The sequence below is a fragment of the Pelophylax lessonae genome (genome assembly GCF_965119305.1).
Source record: "Pelophylax lessonae genome assembly, chromosome: 3".
NCBI lineage: Eukaryota > Metazoa > Chordata > Amphibia > Anura > Ranidae > Pelophylax > Pelophylax lessonae.
The window spans coordinates 35,404,074-35,425,130 of record NC_138770.1 but is presented as its reverse complement, the minus strand read 5'-3'; the positions used below and the strand labels follow the sequence as shown (position 1 = coordinate 35,425,130).

At 43.7% G+C, this 21,057-nt stretch overlaps 4 protein-coding genes across 5 annotated transcripts in view; all 4 read right to left on the bottom strand.

Annotated features, from left to right (window-relative positions):
* LOC309550708 (uncharacterized protein) overlaps nucleotides 1–21,057 on the bottom strand; it is a 295,084-nt gene that overhangs the window by 54,982 nt on the left and 219,045 nt on the right. The gene's annotated exons all lie outside the window — the stretch shown is intronic.
* LOC309550686 (uncharacterized protein) overlaps nucleotides 1–21,057 on the bottom strand; it is an 801,473-nt gene that overhangs the window by 738,890 nt on the left and 41,526 nt on the right. The gene's annotated exons all lie outside the window — the stretch shown is intronic.
* The window catches only part of LOC309549962 (uncharacterized protein), a gene marked incomplete at both ends in the record, with an annotated part of 105,623 nt that overhangs the window by 54,137 nt on the left and 30,429 nt on the right, over nucleotides 1–21,057 (bottom strand). Inside the window, one exon of the mRNA XM_082250440.1 lies at nucleotides 12,986–13,192. Within this exon, the coding sequence (XP_082106566.1) occupies nucleotides 12,986–13,192 (207 nt within the window). The remainder of the gene's footprint in view (nucleotides 1–12,985; nucleotides 13,193–21,057) is intronic.
* On the bottom strand, nucleotides 4,070–8,286 carry LOC309549963 (uncharacterized protein; the record flags this gene model as incomplete). The annotated part of the gene is given in 4 exon segments (XM_082250441.1): nucleotides 4,070–4,224; nucleotides 4,227–4,248; nucleotides 4,250–5,147; nucleotides 8,252–8,286. Coding segments are annotated over 4 exon segments (1,110 nt in total).

Here is a 21,057-nt window from a genome sequence, read left to right as displayed (position 1 = left end):
GTATGGGCTTAATTACTACACAATTTCCCATTATAATATATGAAAAATGCGTCTCTAATCTTACTTTCTGCTCGTAATGTACTGTGGAATCAGGCAATGAAGTGCTTGTTACAGCCTTTCTTCCCCTCTTACTCTCTGTTCCCCTTCCCCCACCATTCTGGCTATCTGGGAGTTGTTGTTCTACGTGTGAACAAAGACACAGTAGGATTTAGTCTTAAATCATCCCTTTTCTTTTAGTGGAAGAGAGGAGTATACTGCAACCAATTTAGTTACCCCCCCTTAAATACTTTATGTCCCAGTCTGGATTCCCTGAAAACCCATGGGAGTGCTAAATTATTAATTCACAGATCCACATTTAATCATACGAGAGAGAGATTCTCATAGCACCAGCGGACACCTTTTCTTTCTTTTTTAGTTCAGAAGTTTAACACTTAAAGATGCAGAAACCACAATAAATCTATTCTGTCTAAATTCAAATAACATATATACTTACTTATATCTTCTTGTTTCACACATCTCTGGCCCATTCTCACACAACTTTGGCCTTTTTGGCGTGCGCACGTTAGTTTAGGTCTTCTCACACAGACACTTATGCACAATACTTTTGTTATCTCGCAGACAGCCACAGATTCTCTGGAAAATGTACTATAATCCTTCAATCTTCCAGTTCTGTGTTCTACTAAAAAGTATTGACATTCTTAGGCTGGCCATACATGTTCAACCTTTGTTGTCCAATTTTCTGTCAGATTCACCACAAACCACACAACACGAGGTCAAATCCAATTAGGCAGGCCCTTGTACTACATAGCTGAAGGTAAATCTCAAGAGAACCGGACAGAAAATTGTAATAAAATTGTATCATGTATGGTCAGCCCTATATTTATACACATTTTTGTTATCTCGCAGTCAGACACAGACTCCACAAGATTTGATTCAGAGATATTTATATTGCCTGCGCAGGACTTTTTTACAGATTTACAAGGCTGCATTGAACTCAAAGGGTCCCGCAAATTTCCTCTGTCTGCTGCCTGGCACTTATTAGAGACCATACCTCTGTATCAAGCTTAGACAGAGACACATAAGACACACCGATATGCAGTCGTTGAGCTCACGGATATATATGTTGTCTGCACGGGACTTCTTTACAGATTTACAAGGCTGCATTGGACTCAAAAGGGCCCCGCAAATTTCCTTTATCTGTGGCCCGGCATATATTATAGACTATATCAGTGTATTGACCAGACACAGAAACAAAATAAGACTGACAAAAACACACTCTGATACATAGACAAACAAACCTTACACCACTAACATTCTTCTTGTTATCGATATATGCATATATAAATAAAATGTTCTTACCTTGAACCAGATTGGGTCTCTTTCTTACTGATTCGTGGAAAACCCATCATCTGTTACTATGGGCCAGCCCCAGTTAACCGGCCTCTGGTAACGTCAATTCAGACGGAGGACTTTAAGATAGGAATTCCGCTTGTACCGGAAATTCCCCTGTACAGTATCCGTCACCAGTGTCTAGCCCTTCACAGGATTTTGGGTTCCCAGGACGTTCGGCACCAAAGATGTAAGGGAAATCACCTTTAGACCACAAGCTGATACAAGGAAAGATTTATTTCTCATATACGAGGAGACAAGTACAGGAGATTGTCAGATATTCACCCACCGGTTCTAGCCGCCTGTGACCCGTAGTATAGGGCACCATACACAGTAGCTAGCCTAGTTGGCTCCTTATCTGAGACTTGTCTGCCTTCTTAAGTTAGCTGGCACATTTATATACAGTTAAACATCCTGACTTAACCCTTCCCCCAGGACAATGAGGAATGTCTGTTTTTATTGCCATTTCCTTAAAGGGGAAGAAGCTTCATCTTACAAACTCTGAAATCTAGCCATTACCATATATAGGGCATTTAAAACCAGTTAGATTGTATTCAAGCAGAACAAAATGGAGTCACAGTCAGCCTTATACATAAATGATTATAAAGACATTCTTAATTTCTCTAACAGGTGTACTCACTTTTGTTGCCTGAGATTTAGACATTTATGGCTGCGTGTTGAGTTATTTTGAGGGGACAGCAAATTTACACTGTTATACAAGCTGTACACTCACTACTTAACATTGTAGCAAAGTGTCATTTCTTCAGTGTTGTCACATGAAAAGATAGAATAAAATATTTACAAAAATGGGAGGGGCGTTTTTACTGTTGTGAGATACTGTATATTAGCTTATGACTTCAGCTGAAAACCTCTGATGTAAAGTCTAGTAATATCTAATCCTCACTAATAATGACTCAATATTATAATAACTGGTCCCCTTTAAGACAGCCTGTGCTGAGGTCCCTTCCCTAGCAAGGCCTTGCTAAGTCTTCACCGGCAGTTGGAGCTCTTATCACTCTTCAGCGTGATATTTGTAATCCCAGGATAATAGTGTATGTATGATCCTATCTGCAGTCAGTGTGTCATAGATGAACATTTATACTTGTGATTAGGATGTCACCAGGCACTCCTCCGTCTTTCAGAGTCCACCTGTGATTCTCCTGCAACACGGGCGATGTCTTCTCCCACGCTCCTGCATCACTGGGGATGATCGGTGCTCGGCTGTCCCGGTCAGTCAGTTCAGCTTCACCCTGTATCTACTCAGCTCCACTGGATCTATCACCGCTGTGTGATTAACAGCATCCGCACCACTGAGGATGGGTTCCTCTCTCTCTCTCTAGGCCGCACGCCCTGGGCCTCTGTCACCAACAGTGTCCCAGCACACCTCTCAGGCTGACCTCTTCTCACTGAGTCCCGGAAGCAAGCAAGCGATCGCACTCACTGTCTAGCATATAGGTTTGTTGACTCTCCCATGATCCTACACTTGCCCAATGCTCCCTGGGAGTATAGTTTCCTCAGCAATCCAAACAACAGTCTGCATTCAGTTTAGAACTATATCTCCCACAATCCAGTCTGCACACTTCCTGTGAAAGATCCTCTTCTGCAAGCAGCTTTAAAGGGACACTCTAACAACCTCAAAATAACGGCAAACCTGAATATATATACATGTTATATATTTAGGGCCTTAAGATTGAGGATGTGGTGGATGTCTCCTTTTGGCTTGGGAACGGTGGACAGAGAAGAAGGACTCCTGGAACTCTTCTGGCCTTAGTTCAGCGAGATAGAGTTTGGAAGACTAATGTCATAGACAGGTTGCCAAAAAGTTTAGGGCTTTAGAAAGGGCCTCCAATGGCTTGTCAATGTGGTGCCTTCTCCACTCTCCATCTCACTAATAAAACCCCAATGGATGACTCTCTATGAACTGATCACATTCCAATCACCGATCACCTAATCATTGGTAAAAAAAGAAGACTCGGTACAGAATATTGTATGAAGAGTTTTTATTGTACAAGATCAGAATAAGCGATTACCACACAGTAATGATATGAATAAAATAAAGCTTAAATCTTTTATAATATAATTAACAAATGTGTCAAATGTATTAATAATCATACATTGGGTGGACCAATAAAAAGCCGGCTGCTTCAATAAATCAAAGAGGAGCAACAACATGAAGCAACCAATAGAAAAGGTTCACCAATGGAAGATAACGGGTTAACATAAGGGCTCCCAGCTGCCTGCCAACCCCACAGCGGGTCAGAGGGCGATGCGGGTGTAAACCAACCCCGAGTGGACTGTGGGGGTTTCACATTTGTTTATGGACTAAACAGTTCCACCCGTTACAATCCAGCGTCCATTTCCCGTAGTACCAGCAGGGGGTGCACTCTGATGTTTCATTAGATTTCCTTTATTTTTACACTTTCCCGCACTCTGAACATAAAAACGGAGCCTCTAATATAAGTGTGAATTCTTTGCTGTTTGAAAACGTACATAAGGAGTGAAACATTTCCCGCACTCTGGACATGAATGAGGACGCTCACCCATATGAACTTTCTGGTTTCGAAGAAATAAACCTTTGTTTGGAAAACACTTCCCGCACTCGTAACATTAAAAAGGGCGCTCACCTGTGTGTAAGTAGGTGTTCTTTCTTAGTAAAATATTTCCCGCACTCTGCACAAGATTAGAGACATTCTCCTATATGTACTTTCTGGTGTCTAAAAAGTAAACATTTAAGTGCAAAACATTTCCCGCACTCTGAACATGAATAGGGAGGATCACCTGTGTGTATTCTCTGATGGCTAAGAAGGCTTCCTTTATTATTAAAACATTTCCCTCACTCTGAATATTAACAAGGAATCTAACCTGTGTGTATTTTCTGATGCTTAAGAAGGTTTCCTTTTTGACTAAAACATTTCCCGCACTCTGAACATGAATAGGGACGCTCACCTGCGTGTATTCTCTGATGTCTAAGAAGGCTTCCTTTCTCAGTAAAACATTTCCCGCACTCTGAACATGAATAGGGACGCTCACCTGTGTGTATTCTCTGATGGCTAAGAAGGCTTCCTTTCTCAGTAAAACATTTCCCGCACTCTGAACATGAATAGGCACGCTCACCTGTGTGTATTCTCTGATGTCTAAGAAGGTTTCCTTTATCATTAAAACATTTCCCGCACTCTGAACATGAATAGAGAAGCTCACCTATGTGTATTCTCTGATGACTAAGAAGGTGTTCTTTATTACTAAAACATTTCCCGCACTCTGAACATGAATAGGGACGCTCCCCTGTGTGAGTTCTCTGGTGCTGAAGAAAGTGTCCTTTTTTACTAAAACATTTCCCGCACTCTGAACATGAATAGGGAAGGTCACCTGTATGTATTCTCTGATGGCTAAGAAGACTTCCTTTCTGAGTAAAACATTTCCCGCACTCTGAACATGAATAGGGGCGCTCCCCTGTGTGAGTTCTCTGGTGCTGAAGAAAGTGTCCTTTTTTACTAAAACATTTCCCGCACTCTGAACATGAATAGGGAAGGTCACCTGTATGTATTCTCTGATGGCTAAGAAGACTTCCTTTCTGAGTAAAACATTTCCCGCACTCTAAACATGAATAGGGACGCTCCCCTGTGTGAGTTCTCTGGTGCTGAAGAAGGTATCTTTTTTTACTAAAACATTTCCCGCACTCTGAACATGAGAATGAATTCTTTCCTTTATGGTATAAAGAAGATTCCCTGAGATGAGATGGTTTCCAGCACCCGTCGGCACTGTCAGATATTAGAGGACTATTTGAAGTATCAGGAGATTCCAATGATCTCCTCCAATGGTGAGGTTTGTCATGTATATTATGAGGAACGGGATTTACTTCTGGAGAAGATGCCATGTCATTATCTTCTGTAGTCACATCTTCCTCCGATGTCCTTCTATTCCCACCACAGAGTCCGTCTGTCAGAAGACAAGAAAAATGACCAAGAGTTTTCCACACTCATATACACTGCTCAACACTTTATAATCAGAGTATAGCATCAAGTCAGGAAAACTCCTGGGATATTCATCTGGTCAGTCAAGTAGCAGAGGGGGTTGTTACCAACAGGTGCACTAGATGGGCAACAATGAGACAACCTCCAAAACAGGAATGGTTTTACAGGTGGAGGCCACTGACATTCTCCCTACTCATCTTTTTTTTCTATTTAAATCAGAAAAAGTTTTATTATAAAGAAAGAAAAGTCCATTCCATTCGGTACACAATATTTCCGCTTTGTACAGTCATAGATACAGCGATCGTAACCTTCATATATAGTCACTCCTGCATGTTTCCATTCCCCACCTCCACTGACTCCACCCACTCCCCCAACATCTCACTGACTCCACCCACTCCCCCAACATCTCCTTGGCCTGCGCCTTATCCTGTTCCCTCCTGTTTATTCATTCCTAGGACTCAGCTTTTTTCTTTTTTTGAAAATAATTTTTATTGATTTTTAAACATAGAAGTAAAAATAACACAAAAAAATCAGACAAGAAACAAACAAGGCAACTAAAACAACTCCCCATCCCCCCCCCCAACCTCAGTGCAATGCTCATGTACTACAATACTTATAGGAAAATGCAAAGGGAGAACCTCCCAGGAGAACCTCAACGCGGCAGTGTCTCCCCCACACAGACTCTCACCCAGGTCCATACCCCACCCTCCCCCACCCTCTCACCACTGCTTGTTGTCTGCTAGGCATATACTTCATTTGTTACCTCCCTAAGTATCAGGGGACCTCAACTCACCCCTCTAAGGTGACCGTCACCTTCACCGGTGGCGGACCACAATCACCTCCGAGAAGAGTAGATGGCCTCTCAGTCTAACCCTGCCATATAACACATCCTCTATTCAGGTATGTGGCTTTGTAAAATGGCAGCATTGTGTTCACTGGTGACTTCCAATACTCCACCGATGGCGCTTCGGTCTTCCTCCAATGCATAAGAATAGCCTTGCGAGCATAGAACAGAGTAACCGACAATAAAATTCTTTGTGCTCCAAGAGGTGCCATTTCCTCCCCCAAACCCAGCAAACACACTGTCAGCATCAAAGGTACCCTCAATGTGGTCCTAGGACTAATCTTTGAAGGGTTAATTCTTGTTGACCAAGGCCAGGGGTATCCAATCACATGTCCCACAACTTTTCAAATTTACCCGGACATCCATATCTTTTAAAGATGTAGCACCCTCCTAGTCAGGTGCTAGAAAGGGAGTATAGTTTTGTCTGCCTATCAGAGGAGCAGCAGGTAAATTCTATATTGCACTCTGCTTATCGGGGAGCAGGATCTGTGAGTTAGGTCTGCTCAGTGTGCCCAGTGTGTGATTCATCTGGTCTAAGGGAGTGTCCCCAGCTGATGCAATGGGGAGGCACATTGGATGCTGGAGGAAACCTGGCCAATAACACACAGGCTTTTGATACAGCCCCAGAGATTGGCACAGATGGGTTGTCTCAGTGCATTGTGGGGCAGAGTATAAAAAGCCACGGGCACATGAGGTAGAGGTCTTTTGGCGGAAAGAAAAGTCCTGGAAGGAGGGTGGTGGCTGCCTCCTCCTCTGCAGCAGTTGTTGATGGTCACAGACAGTTGGCCTGGTGAGCCAGTGGTGTGAGGCTGAACCCAGAGGTCCAGGAGAGCTGACTGGAGGAGTTGCGCCACTGCGAGAATCTGGAAAAACTGTATCATGTGTATAGAGGATCTTGCCCAGGGGTCTGCCCAGGAAGGGGACCACTCTGGAGTTTATAGTCAGTGGACAGGTGTCAGCTAGTACAGAGAAAGGGGGTACTGGGGGAGTACCCTGAAGAGAAACACAAATAGGAACACTTACCTCAGCTTCATTCAAGTGGCAGGATGAAGTAGCGGCCTTGCCGCATTCTCAAGCTAGAAGTCCTTTGAATTGTGAATAGTTCAACAGTTGGAGTATCCCACTCATCCCTTCTCCTATCCCAATATGAAATAAAACCACAAAAACAACTACCCCTAGACTGATCATTGACTGAGCCAAGAACATAAAGTGTTAAGATTTCTGCAAGTTCTGCAAGCAGTTGCTACGGGTAACACAAGGGAATCCTTAAAGTGTGAAAATTCAGCAGTCCTCTAGGGGGCAGTGATACACCTTATATACCTTTCATTTATTCAAGAAGGCTGCTGGGCCGGGGGGGGGGGGGAATCGGGGGCCCGTCCCTTGGCTCTTTCCAACCACAACCCCACATAGGCGCACGCTCATTCATCCGGCTCCTTGCTGGTGAGCGTCTTAGCATTGTTTTTGCCATCTGTTAGTAAATTGAGGCCTCTCTCTGTGGGATTGCCCCCTTCTCTTTCACTCTCTCATATTCTTTGCTTGCCTTACTATCCTTATCTCCTCTCTCATACCATCTTTGCCTCCTCTCTTTTTACCTCCGTTCTCTTCATACTCCCCCCCGCCCCCTACTACTTAGGGCAACACCATGCTAAACTGGATCTCCCAGATCTATTCTGCCCCTGCCGCCCAGGTTAAGGTGAATGGTATCTTATCGGACTACTTCAGAATTACGAGTGGGACAAGACAGGGGTGCCCTCTGTCACCCTTACTCTTCGCATTATCACTAGAAACCTTTTTATGTAGAATACGCCTCCACTTGGATATCTCAGGCATGACCTAGCAGAAAATATCAGCGTATCCAGACGACATGTTAGTTTCCCTCATGAAACCCATAATTTCTCTACCGAATCTTCTTCACGAGTTTGAGGCATATGGCACTCTGTCCAATCTAAATATTAACTTTACTAAATCTGAAGCTATGGGAGTAGGCTTATCAAACCCCCTCCTCCACCAACTGCGATTTAATTTTAGGCTAGAATGGATGAAATACCTGGGCACTCTCATATCACCCAAATTTTCACCCATCTTCACGCTCAACTTTCTCCCCCTCCTAAACAAAGTTCACATTCTATAAGATAAATTGAATTCTGGCCTCCATTCATGGTTTGGAAGATGCAACGTTATTAAAATCTGCATACTCCCTAAGTTCCTATACCTCTTTCAAGCACTTCCGATATTCATCTCTTCACAATACTTTAAACAAGATGACACTCTACTAGTGGATTTTATCTGGGCACATAAGCGACTTAGGCTATGTAGGAGACTACTCTTGCTTCCTAAACGACTAGGTGGACTGGCAGTGCCGGACTTATGCAAGTACTGTCAGGCTACACAATTGGGGAGACTCAGACTGGTGTCGTCATGGTGAAGCTAAGCTTTGGCCCAGACTAGAACAGGCCCAATGCGACATACCCCTCCATAGAGCTCCATCGTGCCACCATTCACTACTAGACTCCATAAGACGCCATCCCCTCATAGGTCACATGATAAGAACCTGCTCTAAATTATTCACACAACTTTCACTTTCCCCGACGCACTCGCCACTGACACCCATACTGGGGAATCCCCAGTTTACCCCGGGCTACCAAGATAAAACATTCAGGACCTTGATGGAGTCAGGCTATTTCCAAGCCTCCCATTTTTCAACATCATCTAGTTGGCCTGCACTCAAAGACCTCATGGACTTCTCGGGACCCTACTGTCTAGATTTCTGGAGGGCATTTCAACTCCGTAATTTCTTAAACTCATTGCCACCTCCCAGTGAATGCAACACACAACTTACACCCTTCGAAGAACATTGCTCTCAAGACAGAATACTGACACAGGTATTACCCACGACCTATGCATTACTGATCACACCCCAGGGGACTTACCAACCCCCATTCTTAGCTAAGAGGGACGGGATTTAGACTGTAACTTTAATCCAGACAAACAAAAATCACATCATTCCGTTTACATTTACATCATCCATCTGCATGTAAATACAACAAACCAACTTCAAACTCCTAACCAGGTGGTACCACACGCCGTCAAGGTTGAGCAGATTCTTCCCCACACTCACTAATCAGTGCTGGAGATGCCAGGAAGGGCCGGGGGACACTCCTACATGTTTTTTGGATGTGTCGTAAACTAGCGGAGTTCTGGAAGACAGTACGTGAAATGTCTCAGAGGTTTATAAGCCGACCGCTCCCCAATGACTCTGCTCTCTTCCTTCTCCATTGTAAGATTCTGGTACCTCCGGTACCCTTAATCACCACTTTCTCTGTAATGCGTCCCACCTTTCTCTTCAGGTGGTACGCATATACCTTTAAGAACGATGATGTCACTGCTGAGCGCCGCAGAGCGGCTATTTCAACCGCCGGCGGTCTCACTCACATTGTTCGTTCAACCTGCCTTGTTATCCACAGGCTTTCAAGCCTGTCTCTCGATCGGAACCTCGCTACTGATCCCTGTATCTCGCTACCGGATCATTCCTTATCTACTGGACCTCTCTAAACTACTAACATTACAAGTGATAAGTACCCCGCAGGGGAACCCTCCATAACCTTATTGCACTATCTACCTATGCACATTAAGGACTGTTACTACCTATCCATACTATCCTATCATCTGCACTGTTACATAGGTTGCTAGCTCTTGAGCCTACTACCATCTATCATCTGCACTGCTGCATAGATTGCTAGCTCTCCTGTCTACTACTATCTATCCTTGCACTGGGTTAGTCTATCCTGTATTTGTCATCTGCTGTCCTCACCACCTGTTAGCATACTCGATACTAACCTATCTGCATTCCTAAATACCATCTTGAACTCTCCTATACAAACCTATCAAGTGATTACCATCCTTGTCACTGTTCACACCTGTCCCTTCAGCACATCACCTTTATACTATCATATACATCCTATCACTCCAGGAACATCTCATTGAGTGTGTATATATCTGTATGTTGAAGCTGACAGGCCCACGGTGATGAGACCTGGAGAGTTGGATCTGGTATTCAACACATCTCTACATGACTACTGAGTGGAGATTTTGCAGCTGCAAATCCAGCCTATACTAAAAACGCAGGAGCGTTACATCCATGCCTCTAACATCCCGGCCCAGACCTATAAAAATTCTGTCATTCGTCACCTTCTAAATGCTGCTAAAATGTGCATCCCTCTTAAATGGAAAAACCCACAGACACTGACTGTTGGCATGTGGCTCAAAGAAATAAATAGAATGGAAAACCTTGTTCTCTCGACACGTCCCCCAACACGAACGATATACCAAAACCTGGGGTCAATGGAATATATTTGTCCTCTCTAATGAAGGCTGCTCTTTAATTAAGGGTGGCAATACAAAAGAGACCTCATGTTGAGTTTGGGGGAGCTCTAAAATATTGGTGGAAAGTATTGCTGATGGAGGACCAGAGCCTTACCAATGCTAACCCTCCTTACCCCTCCTTCTTCCCTCCCCCCCCTCATCCCACCTACTTATCCTCTTCTGCCTCTCTCTAGGTTTCTTTTACTTCCCTCTCTCTTTCCACTACTTATTCGCTTACTTCTACCATCTTCTTCTATACGTTATGCGAAACTGGAACAGACAACTTCGGGTACTTTCTAGTCCTGCATAACTCCTCCCATTAGAGGAATTGTAGAACACCTCTTATTCTACGACCGTATGTAGATCTCAACCTTATGACTGAATTGTCTTCAGTGTTGTAATACACGGTCTCAGCATATGTTCTATAAGGAATGTTACTGTTTATTATGCCTGGAAGTTGTCTTTTATATAAATAAAAGAATAGAAAAAAAAAAAGAGATCTGACATGGATCAATGATACAACCTTACCCAACCAAACATCACTAAGTAATAATGCTATTGAAATTATGACAATTTTATTGTTTGGAACATGACATTATATTGAGGAAGGGAGATGGACCTTTCATGTGGTGTACAGTATCTCCCCCTCATTTGTTTGGAACAAGACATTAGACTCAGGCATGGGGCAGAAGACCCAAAACTCATAACCTAGGTGCCTATATCATGCACATTTTTTTTGCCAGCCGAATCCCAGAATCTCCATAAATCCAGTCTAGAGACATAAATTGTGTCTGCAGCACAGAGAAGGAAGATTATCCGAGAGAAATACATGAATACAGGATGGGGAACACAGCTCAGGAAAGTGACCAGGGGATTACAGGCTGATATCACCCAGTAAATGGAAAAAAGCTGCGCTAAATTACAGTGACCATATGTGATAGTGGTCAAAAAAAGTTCAAAATAAAGTCCCACAATATAAGTGAAGGAGTGAACAACTGAACAAATAAGTCCAAATATAATTCACAGGTGCAATCAGTGCGTGTAGATACTGCTTACCAGAAGTAGCAGTATGATAAGCATATATCATAAGGAACCGAGCTGGATGAAGGTCTGCAGAGGATTCCTCCCCGACGGTGTCCAACTCAGAAGTGCAGATTGATGAATTTAAATAAAAATAAAGAGAAACATAGCGTGATACTGTATACAATGTTGGCTATCTCCCGTGTGCTCACAAGGCAATAAAATGCTGATAGACACCACCACCCATACAAGCTGCTTACCAGAAGTAAGAGTAAGTGAGCATATCAATCAGAAAAATATGTGGAGGAAGTAAGATAGGCCACCACCATAATCACATTGAAATTACCAGATGAGTGCAGATAAACCGTGTATATAGTCACGGGAATGAGTGGTCACAAAGGGCCGTCACCAAAATCCCCCGCTTACCGGATATAAATATATTGGCAGCGTGTATCAAATAAAGATGACACTGGAATAAGGTGATCCAATAAGAAAAAGCGCTCCCTCATCAGTCTGGATGACCCGCATGAAAACTCCGATAGTCACATGGAAGGAATGATAGAGGAGATTCCCATAGCGTAAAACCGTTTTATTAAAATAACAAAATAAAGGAAATACACTTACAAGATACAAGTGAACTAGCGCTGAATCGAGGCTGCCGGCCGGTCAGCTTCGAACACCCGCCTGAACGTCTCGTAGAGGTGACGTCAGCACGCCGCGACCATCTGCACTTCTGAGTTGGACACCGTCGGGGAGGAATCCTCTGCAGACCTTCATCCAGCTCGGTTCCTTATGATATATGCTTATCATACTGCTACTTCTGGTAAGCAGTATCTACACGCACTGATTGCACCTGTGAATTATATTTGGACTTATTTGTTCAGTTGTTCACTCCTTCACTTATATTGTGGGACTTTATTTTGAACTTTTTTTGACCACTATCACATATGGTCACTGTCATTTAGCGCAGCTTTTTTCTATTTATTGTCTATTTTGATGTTTGTCGCATACAAGTTGCTGCTACTTTAGCTTTAGATATTTAGTGCAGTTTTTCTTTTTGATATCACCCAGTCCCCCCCTACTCTGGACCAATCAGTGAGCAGTATGGGTGGAGGAATGTATTTAGTGTTATTGACCCACCTGTGCTGATCTCTGTAGGAGTGTCCTCTATAAATGTCCCCGTTATTCCATCCTCCTCCATAGACTGCTGATCATCCCTCTCATACGTCTCTTCTTCTTCTGCTTTAACCTCAAATTCTATATCGATTGGATCTCCACTCTAAACCAAGAAAATGAAAGAATATCATCTGTAAAATATAAGCTTTATTATTATGACATCACATAAAAATACACACATTGTCTCCACGAGTCTGTGTTTTATAATCTCCGTCTCACCAACCTTGTAACAGTGAGGGATGGTGTGACCTTCCTGTTTGGAATTGCAGGAATACAGAGGACGGGGACATCTCTCTGGTGGGTTCCTGGTATTAGGTGGCTCCATCATATCCTTGTGTCCTTCTGAAAACTCCTCCATCACTCCATACTCCTCATCCTCCTCTTTATACTCTTCTTTAACATCAATATTATCATCCCCGAGGTTTCCACTCTGAATAAATAATAAAACATTTCTTGTAACAAATATACTGTATATATAAATCAGAACTACCAATAATTGTCAATCATCTACCTGATGATGGTGGGGGATGGTGTGACCTTCCTGTGTGGAATCCTGGGAATACAGAGGACGGGGACATCTCTCTGGTGGGTTTCTGTAGCCGGATGACTTCACCATGGTGTCCTGGTACAGATCTTTGTGTTCTTTTAGAAACTCTGACTCCTCCATCACCTCATCCTCATCATCCTCCTCTTTTATATCTTCTTTAACCTCAACTTTAGAATCTCTCAGATTTCCACTCTGAATATATAATAAAAATTACATCAATGGTAACAATGCAGATAATGTACAGATCCTAATGATACTATCAGTGATTGTTCCTCATCTACCTGATCAAGGGGAGGGATGGTGTGATCTTCCTGTGTGGAATCCCGGGAATACAGAGGACAGGGACATCTCTCTGGTGGGTTCCTGGTATGAGATGTCTCCATTGTATCCTTGTGTCCTTCTGAAAACTCCTCCATCACTCCATTCTCCTCATCCTCTTCTTTATACTCTTCCTTAACATCAATATTATCATCCCTGGGGTTTCCACTCTTAATATGAAATAAAACATTCATTATAACAAACATACTTGTGTATAAATCATAACTATCAGTGATTGTTCCTCATCTACCTGATGATGGTGAGGGATGGTGTGACCTTCCTGTGTGGAATCCCGGGAATACAGAGGACGGGGACATCTCTCTGGTGGGTTCCCATTACTGGATCCATCTGTAGGAAACACACACACTGACTGAATACATTGTTTCTATGTGTTTATCAGATGATGGGGGATCTAGGTGGACCCTCCGTACTGCTCTCTCCTTTACAATAAAGTCTCCTTTTACCCGGTGATGTGAGGAGCGGCTGATTCTTCATCATGACGTCATTGTAGAAGTGGATCTACAGATCTTCAAACATCAATCCATATATCCAAACAGTTTTTTGTATTTAGTGGCCATCACTCACCTGTGCTGATGTCTGGAGAAGTCTCCTCCTCTTTAACTTTGTCCATCATCCCAACCTCTTCCCTGAACTGCTGATCACCCCTCACATACGTCTCTTCTTCCTCTTTAACCTCATCTTTTATATCTATCAGATTTTCATTCTAAACAAACAAAATAGCAGGGAATGGTTTCTTTAAAATGTGAGCACAAATAACCTTATACCTAAAAGTGGAATATATTTTCATACAGTCAGATCACTTTTACGATCTTGACATCCATCTTCACCTACCTGATGATGGTGAGGGATGGTGTGATCTTCCTGTGTGGAATCCCGGGAATACAGAGGATGGGGACATCTTTCTGGTGGGTTCCCATTACTGGATCCATCTGTAGAAAACACATACACTGACTGAATACATTGTTTCTATGTGTTTATCAGATGATGGGAGATCTAGGTGGAGCCTCCGTACTGCTCTCTCCTTTACAATAAAGTCTCCTCTTACCCGGTGATGTGAGGGGCGGCTGATTCTCCATCATGATGTTGCTTGTGTCCTTCTAAGAATCTTCTGAGAATCCTCCTCACCTCTCCGGTCAGGTCTGTATTTTATTAATAGAGATGAGAGCGATATCATGAGAGAAGCGAGAGAAAGCAAGGTGGCAGCATTGGGTCTGGGTGAAGAGTGGGGGACAGAAGCGTCAAATATGGGGTGTGAGGAGTGGAGATCTGCAATGTTGAATAAGGGAATGAGGACTTATCCCCAAATCCATTAGCCCTTGTTTAATTTCAATGTCAGTTACTATGCATGTCCGGGAGGGGTTTGACCCCACCTTTCTGGTCCAGTTGACCATGTTCATTCTCCAACCAATGTAACATTTTTGACGAAACAATGTTTATGATGTTGTTGTCAGATTGCACTCTCTCATTTTTCCTGATGTGCCTTAACTCTGTTTATACTGCAACCTCTTCTTAAATAAAGAAAAAAAAAAAAAAAAGAATGAGGGAATGAGGAATGGGGGACAACAGTGTCAGTGGGGGTAGTGGAATATAGGTGAGCAGTGTGGGAAGGGGGGTGAGGAGAGGGGAACAACAGTGTTGGATGAGGAACGAGAAGTAGGGAAGAGGGGTGATAGATGGGGGTAAGGAATGGTGGACAGCGGTGTTAGATAGGGGGTGAGGTGCGGGGGGACAGCGCTTTTAGATGAGAGGTGAGGAATGGGGGACAGCGGTGATAGATGAGAGGTGAGGAATGGGGGACAGCGGTGTTAGATGAGAGGTGAGGAGTGGGGACAGCGGTGTTAGATGAGAGGTAAGGAATGGGAGACAGCGGTGTTAGATGGGGGGGGGTGAGAAGTGGGGACAGTGGTGTTAGATGGGGGGTGAGGTGCGGGGGGACAGCGGTGTTAGATGAGAGGTGAGGAATGGGGGACAGCGGTGTTAGATGGGGGGGGTGAGAAGTGGGGACAGTGGTGTTAGATGGGGGGTGAGGAGCGGGGGACAGCGGTGTTAGATGGGGGGTGAGGAGTGGGGACAGCACGGATTGATAGGGAGTGAGGAATGGTGGACAGTGGTGGTAGATGGGGGTGAGGAGTGAGGGACAGCAGAGATAGATGGGGGGTGAGGAGCGGGAGACAGCGGTGATAGATAGGGAGAGAGGAATGGTGGACAGTGGTAGTAGATGGGGGGAGTGAGGGAACAGCAGTGTTAGATGGGGGGTGAGGAATGGGGGACAGCGGTGTTAGATGGGGGTGAGGAATGGGGAACAGTGGTGTTAGATGGGGGTTGAGGAGCGGAGGACAGCGGTGTTAGATGGGGGGTGAGGAGTGGGGGACAGCGGTGTTAGATGGGGGGTGAGGCGTGTGGGCCCAGTTGGTGTTGGGGCAGAGGACGGGATTAATGTTAGTAGTGACGAGGGAGGAAAGCTCCTGAATATTTCCAAAGGGGAGTGTCGGGGTCACCCCGAGCTCTGCCGCTTCCTCAGATAGATTATGAGTACCTCGGCTCTGCCTGGTGAGGGCGCTACAGGAGAGCTGGAGGAAGTTTTGCTGCTCATCCTACTTATGTGATTTCACCGGGGGACTGCAATCTGATTCTCAGTGTTATGCGTTCCACTGTTTCTGTTCCTCCGGCATAAAAAGGAAGGAGAAATTTTTCTTTATGTAATTAAAGATTATATATAGAAAATAATATCTTATTACCACTGCCACATCCAGCTATGTCTCCTCTCTTCTTCCTCCCGACTGGCCTCTGAAATTCCTATTTATATCTGACATCGCTTCCTCTGTGGACCTACATCACTTCCTGTCAGTATCTTACATCACTTCCTGTCTGTGAGTTCCATCTGAGAGAAGTCAGGTCACCACCTTGTGGACCATATTGGGATTTTTGTACTTAGCGTTTTTACGGTGATTGCATTTGTTGCTCGCAGCAAAACAGTTAAGGTACTCTCGGAGATGTTTTGGTTATTTGCTCTAACAGGTAACTTTTAGGACTGGCCTTCAGGGTGTTCTCCCTTCATCTTCCTCCGAACAGTATCAGTATTTCTTGCTAGAAAACTACTTAGAACCCCCAAACATTATACATTTTTTTTATTTTAGCAGAGGCCAAAGAGAACAAAATGGCAGTCATTGTAATTTTTTATATCACACGGTATTTGCGAAGCGGTTTTGCAAATGCAATTTTTTGGGGGAAAATACACTTTAACCATTACCTCAAATGGACGTACCCATATGTCTTTGGGGTTCAGTGGTAATAGTGGGGTGGTGGGTGCACCTAAGGGCATCATCCCGGTATCATTTTGTTCATGCCCTATTCCTATTACAAGGGATGTTTACATTCCTTTTAATGGGAATAACCATGATAAAAAAATTTAAAGGGAAAGTGTGAAAAAAAAGGAAATAAATAGAAAAAATTTAATAAAATAAACAATAAAAAAAAAAAAATTGAAAGCGCCCCCGTCCCCGTGTACTTGCACGCAGCAGTGAACGCTTATGTACATCGCATTCATTTATGTAAACGGCGTTCAAACCTCACATGTGAGATATCACCACGAACGTTAGAGCTAGAGTAATAATTCTAGCCCAAGACCTCCTCTGTAACTCTAAACTAGTAACCCGTAAGAATGTTTAAAGCGTCACCTATGGAGATTTTTAAGTACAGAAGTTTGGCGCCATTTCCCGAGTGTGCGCAATTTTAAAGTGTGACATGTTAGGTATCTATTTCCTCGGCGTAACATCATCTTTTACATTGTAATAAAAAATTGGGCTAACTTCAGTGTTTCTTTTTTTTTTAATTGTTGAAACAGTGCCAGAATTGACCAGGTATGGAAGTGGTTAAAATTACGCAAACTACGATACTTAAAAATCTCCATAGGCGACGCTTAAAATGCCTTCACAGGTTACCTGTTTAGAGGTACAGAGGAGTTCTAATGCTAGTATTATTGCTTTCACTCTAACGTTCTCTGTGATACCTCACATGTGTGGTGCGATTACCGTCGCATGACTTACGTATGCGTTCGCTCCTGTGCACAAGCACAAATTTTTTTTTCTATATTACTTTTTATTTTTACTCTGTCCCTTTAATTTTTTTTTGATCACTTCTACTCCTATTACAAATAATGTAAACATCCCTTGTAATAGAAATAAGGATGAAAGGTCCTCTTTATGGAGACATCTGGGGTCAAAAAGACCCCAAATCTCTTCCTTAACTTTAAAAGCAAAAGGTAAAAAAAAAGATTTACTTCCAGCCTTGACCAGAACTCATGTTATGACATCGCTCCGGTCCTCCAAGGTCATAGAGGCGATAATTTGGTAGCAGTAAACAAATGCTGGGCCAACTGGTGTTGCCTACGGGATAGGTCTGGTATAGGTTTGCATAAAAGCCAGTGGTGTATTTAGGTTTTGTGCTGCCCTAGGCCTGACTAAACTTGTGCACCCCCTAATTTACATATGACCCACCCCTTCCTGTAAAGGCCACGCCCTTTGCTGTTTACAACCCGCCCTGTCATCTGTGAACCACAGACCACAAGTCTATCAGTGCCCATCAGCGTAGCCTCATCAGTTCCCATACGTTCAGCCTCATCAGTGCCCATCTGTGCATTCTCATCACTGACCGCTTTATGGGGTTGCCAGACTGATTTGCCTCCTGGACTCTGCCCTCTGGCCCAATTCACCCCATAAGACTGGCACTATATTAAAAGTGTAGCGCAAGCCGACGAAGACCCTTTTCGTGTGGGACCCGGGAGGAGGCTGTTTTTTATTCATGCAGGGTGCAGCTTTTTTGCTGCCCCCCTGCAAAGTGCCGCCCTAGGCCTGGGCCTTGTTGGCCTAGGCCAAGATACAGCACTGATAAAAGCGCCTCATACGGGTCCCTTTTCAAAGTGACCTAAAAAATATTACAGAGCTTTGTTTAGAAAGTTTGGAGACCCCTTGATCTAGAAGAACTCTACAATGAGCTCCAGAACTCTAATGCAAAGGCAAAAAGTTGGGTGATCCTTGGACTGAAGAGTCCGAGCCTGGGAACAGAGAGTTTAAAGTTTCTCTTGGGGAAGAAAAACTCTGGCTTGAGCCGTGTTTAGGATGAGACTCAGATATTCCAAGTGATGAGTTGGTTCCAGTACTGAGATCTGAAGGTTCAGGACCCAGTTAAACCTTCGCAATGCCAGGACAGTTCTAGCTATGCTGTAAGCCAGAATCTAAGCTAATGGAGGTGTTCCAGATGTCCCACAATGGGGATGCCCTGGGAGCACAGAAAGGCTAGCCCCGGGGGCCAGTGCCTTGGTGAACACTCAAAGTGCAAAAGAGAAGATGAAGCAGAGAAGCTGAAGACTCACAGCAAAGTGGAAGAATTGCTTGTTGGCCAGAAAAAAAAGGAACATTCAAGTATCCATCCTTGATGTCCAAAGTGTTTAGAAAGTCTCATTGATTATACAGGTATTGGCAGGAAGTGTTAGATAAGCGAAATTCTGTATATGATATTGTGCTGACTGTGGATCCAGTTCTATTTCTTCTGGGGTACGTAGATTCTCCACAATTAGTCATGACCAAGTAGTGGCTATTATTAGATCACTTTTTTTACAGTGAGGGTATAAAGTATTTGATCCCCTGCTAAATTTGTACATTTGCCCAATGACAAAAAAATCATCAGTCTATATTTTAATAGTCGGTTTATTTTATCAGTGAGAGACAGAAAAACAACAAAAATGTCCAGAAAAACGCATTTCAAGAAGTTATAAATTGATTTGCATTTTAATGAGTGAAAACATGACTTGGTACTTGGTGGCAAAAGCCTTGTTTGCACACATCTCAGGAGGGATTTTGTCCCACTCATCTTTGCAGATTCTATCCAAGTCATTAAGGTTCCAAGGCTGAGGTTTGATAACTCAAACCTTCAGCTCCCTCCATATATTTTCTATGGGATTAAGATCTGGAGATTGGCTAGGCCACTCCAGGACCTTAATGTGCTTCTTGAGCCACTCCTTTCTTGCCTTGGCCGTGTGTTTTGGGTCATTGTCATGCTAGAAATCCCATCATCCATGACCCATTTTCTATGCCCTGGCTGAGGGAAGGAGGTTCTCATTCAAGATTTGATGGTACATGGCCCCGTCCATTGTCCCTTTTGAGGCGATGAAGTGTCCTGTCCCCTTTGCAGAAAAACACCCCCAAAGCATAATGTTTTCACCCCCATGTTTGACGGTGGGGATGGTGTTCTTGGGGTCATAGGCAGCAATCCTCCTCCTCCAATCATGGTGAGTTGAGTTGATGCCAAAGAGTTTGATTTTGGTCTCATCTGACCACAACACTTTCACCCAGTTCTCCTCTGAATCATTCAGATGTTCATGAGCAAACTTCAGATGGGCCCGTACATGTGCTTTCTTGAGCAGGGGGACGCTGCAGGATTTCAGTCTTTCACCACTTAATGTTTTACCAATTGTTTTCTTGGTGACTATGGTCCCAGCTGCCTTGAGATCATTGACAAGATTCTCCTGTGTAGTTCTAGGCTGATTCCTCACGGTTCTCATGATCATTGAAACTTCACGAGGTGAGATCTTGCATGGAGCCCAAGACCGAGGGAGACTGACCGTTATTTTGTGTTTCTTCTATTTGTGAATAATTGCACCAACTGTTGTCATCCTCTCACCAAGCTGCTTGGCGATGCTCTTGCAGTCCATCCCAGCCTTGTGTAGGTCTAGAATCTTGTTCTTGACATCCTTGGACAGCTCTTTGGTTTTGGCCATGGTGGAGAGATTGGAATCTGATTGCTTCTGTGGACAGGTGTCTTTTATACAGGTAATAAGCTGAGATTAGGAGCACTGATATGTTTGTTGTTATTCTGTCTCTCACTGTTAAAATAAACGGATCATTAAAATTATAGACTGATCATTTCTTTGTCAGTGTGCAAACATATGAAATCAGCAGGGGATCAAAGACTTTTTCTCTTCACTGTAGCCAGTAAGCTGATAGCCTCTGTTGGGTTTCACCCAGTCCTCCTACCGTCGGAGACCGGATCGGGGAAATGGATAAACCTCTTTTGTTTGAGACATACTTAAGCTCAATGTAATGCCTCCCGGAATTTTGAAAAAAAGTTGAAACAATGGAAGGATACATCACGTTCCAATTTTTCATTTTAATCCTAACTCTAACGTATAATAAAGGTTGGGTATGTTCTCTCTTATTGGTGGAGAAGGACAGGCCAGGGACAGCCTGGTGTTCAGTGCCAGGTGACCTGGACTGTCCACAGAACGGACCGAATTGTCCCACAATGACACGATGTTGTGTTGTTGGGGACTGGAATGGAACTGGGCAAAAGGAGCTGTCTAGAACAGTGGTCTCCAAACTGCGGCCCAGGGGCCAGATTCTCTTTGCTTGCTT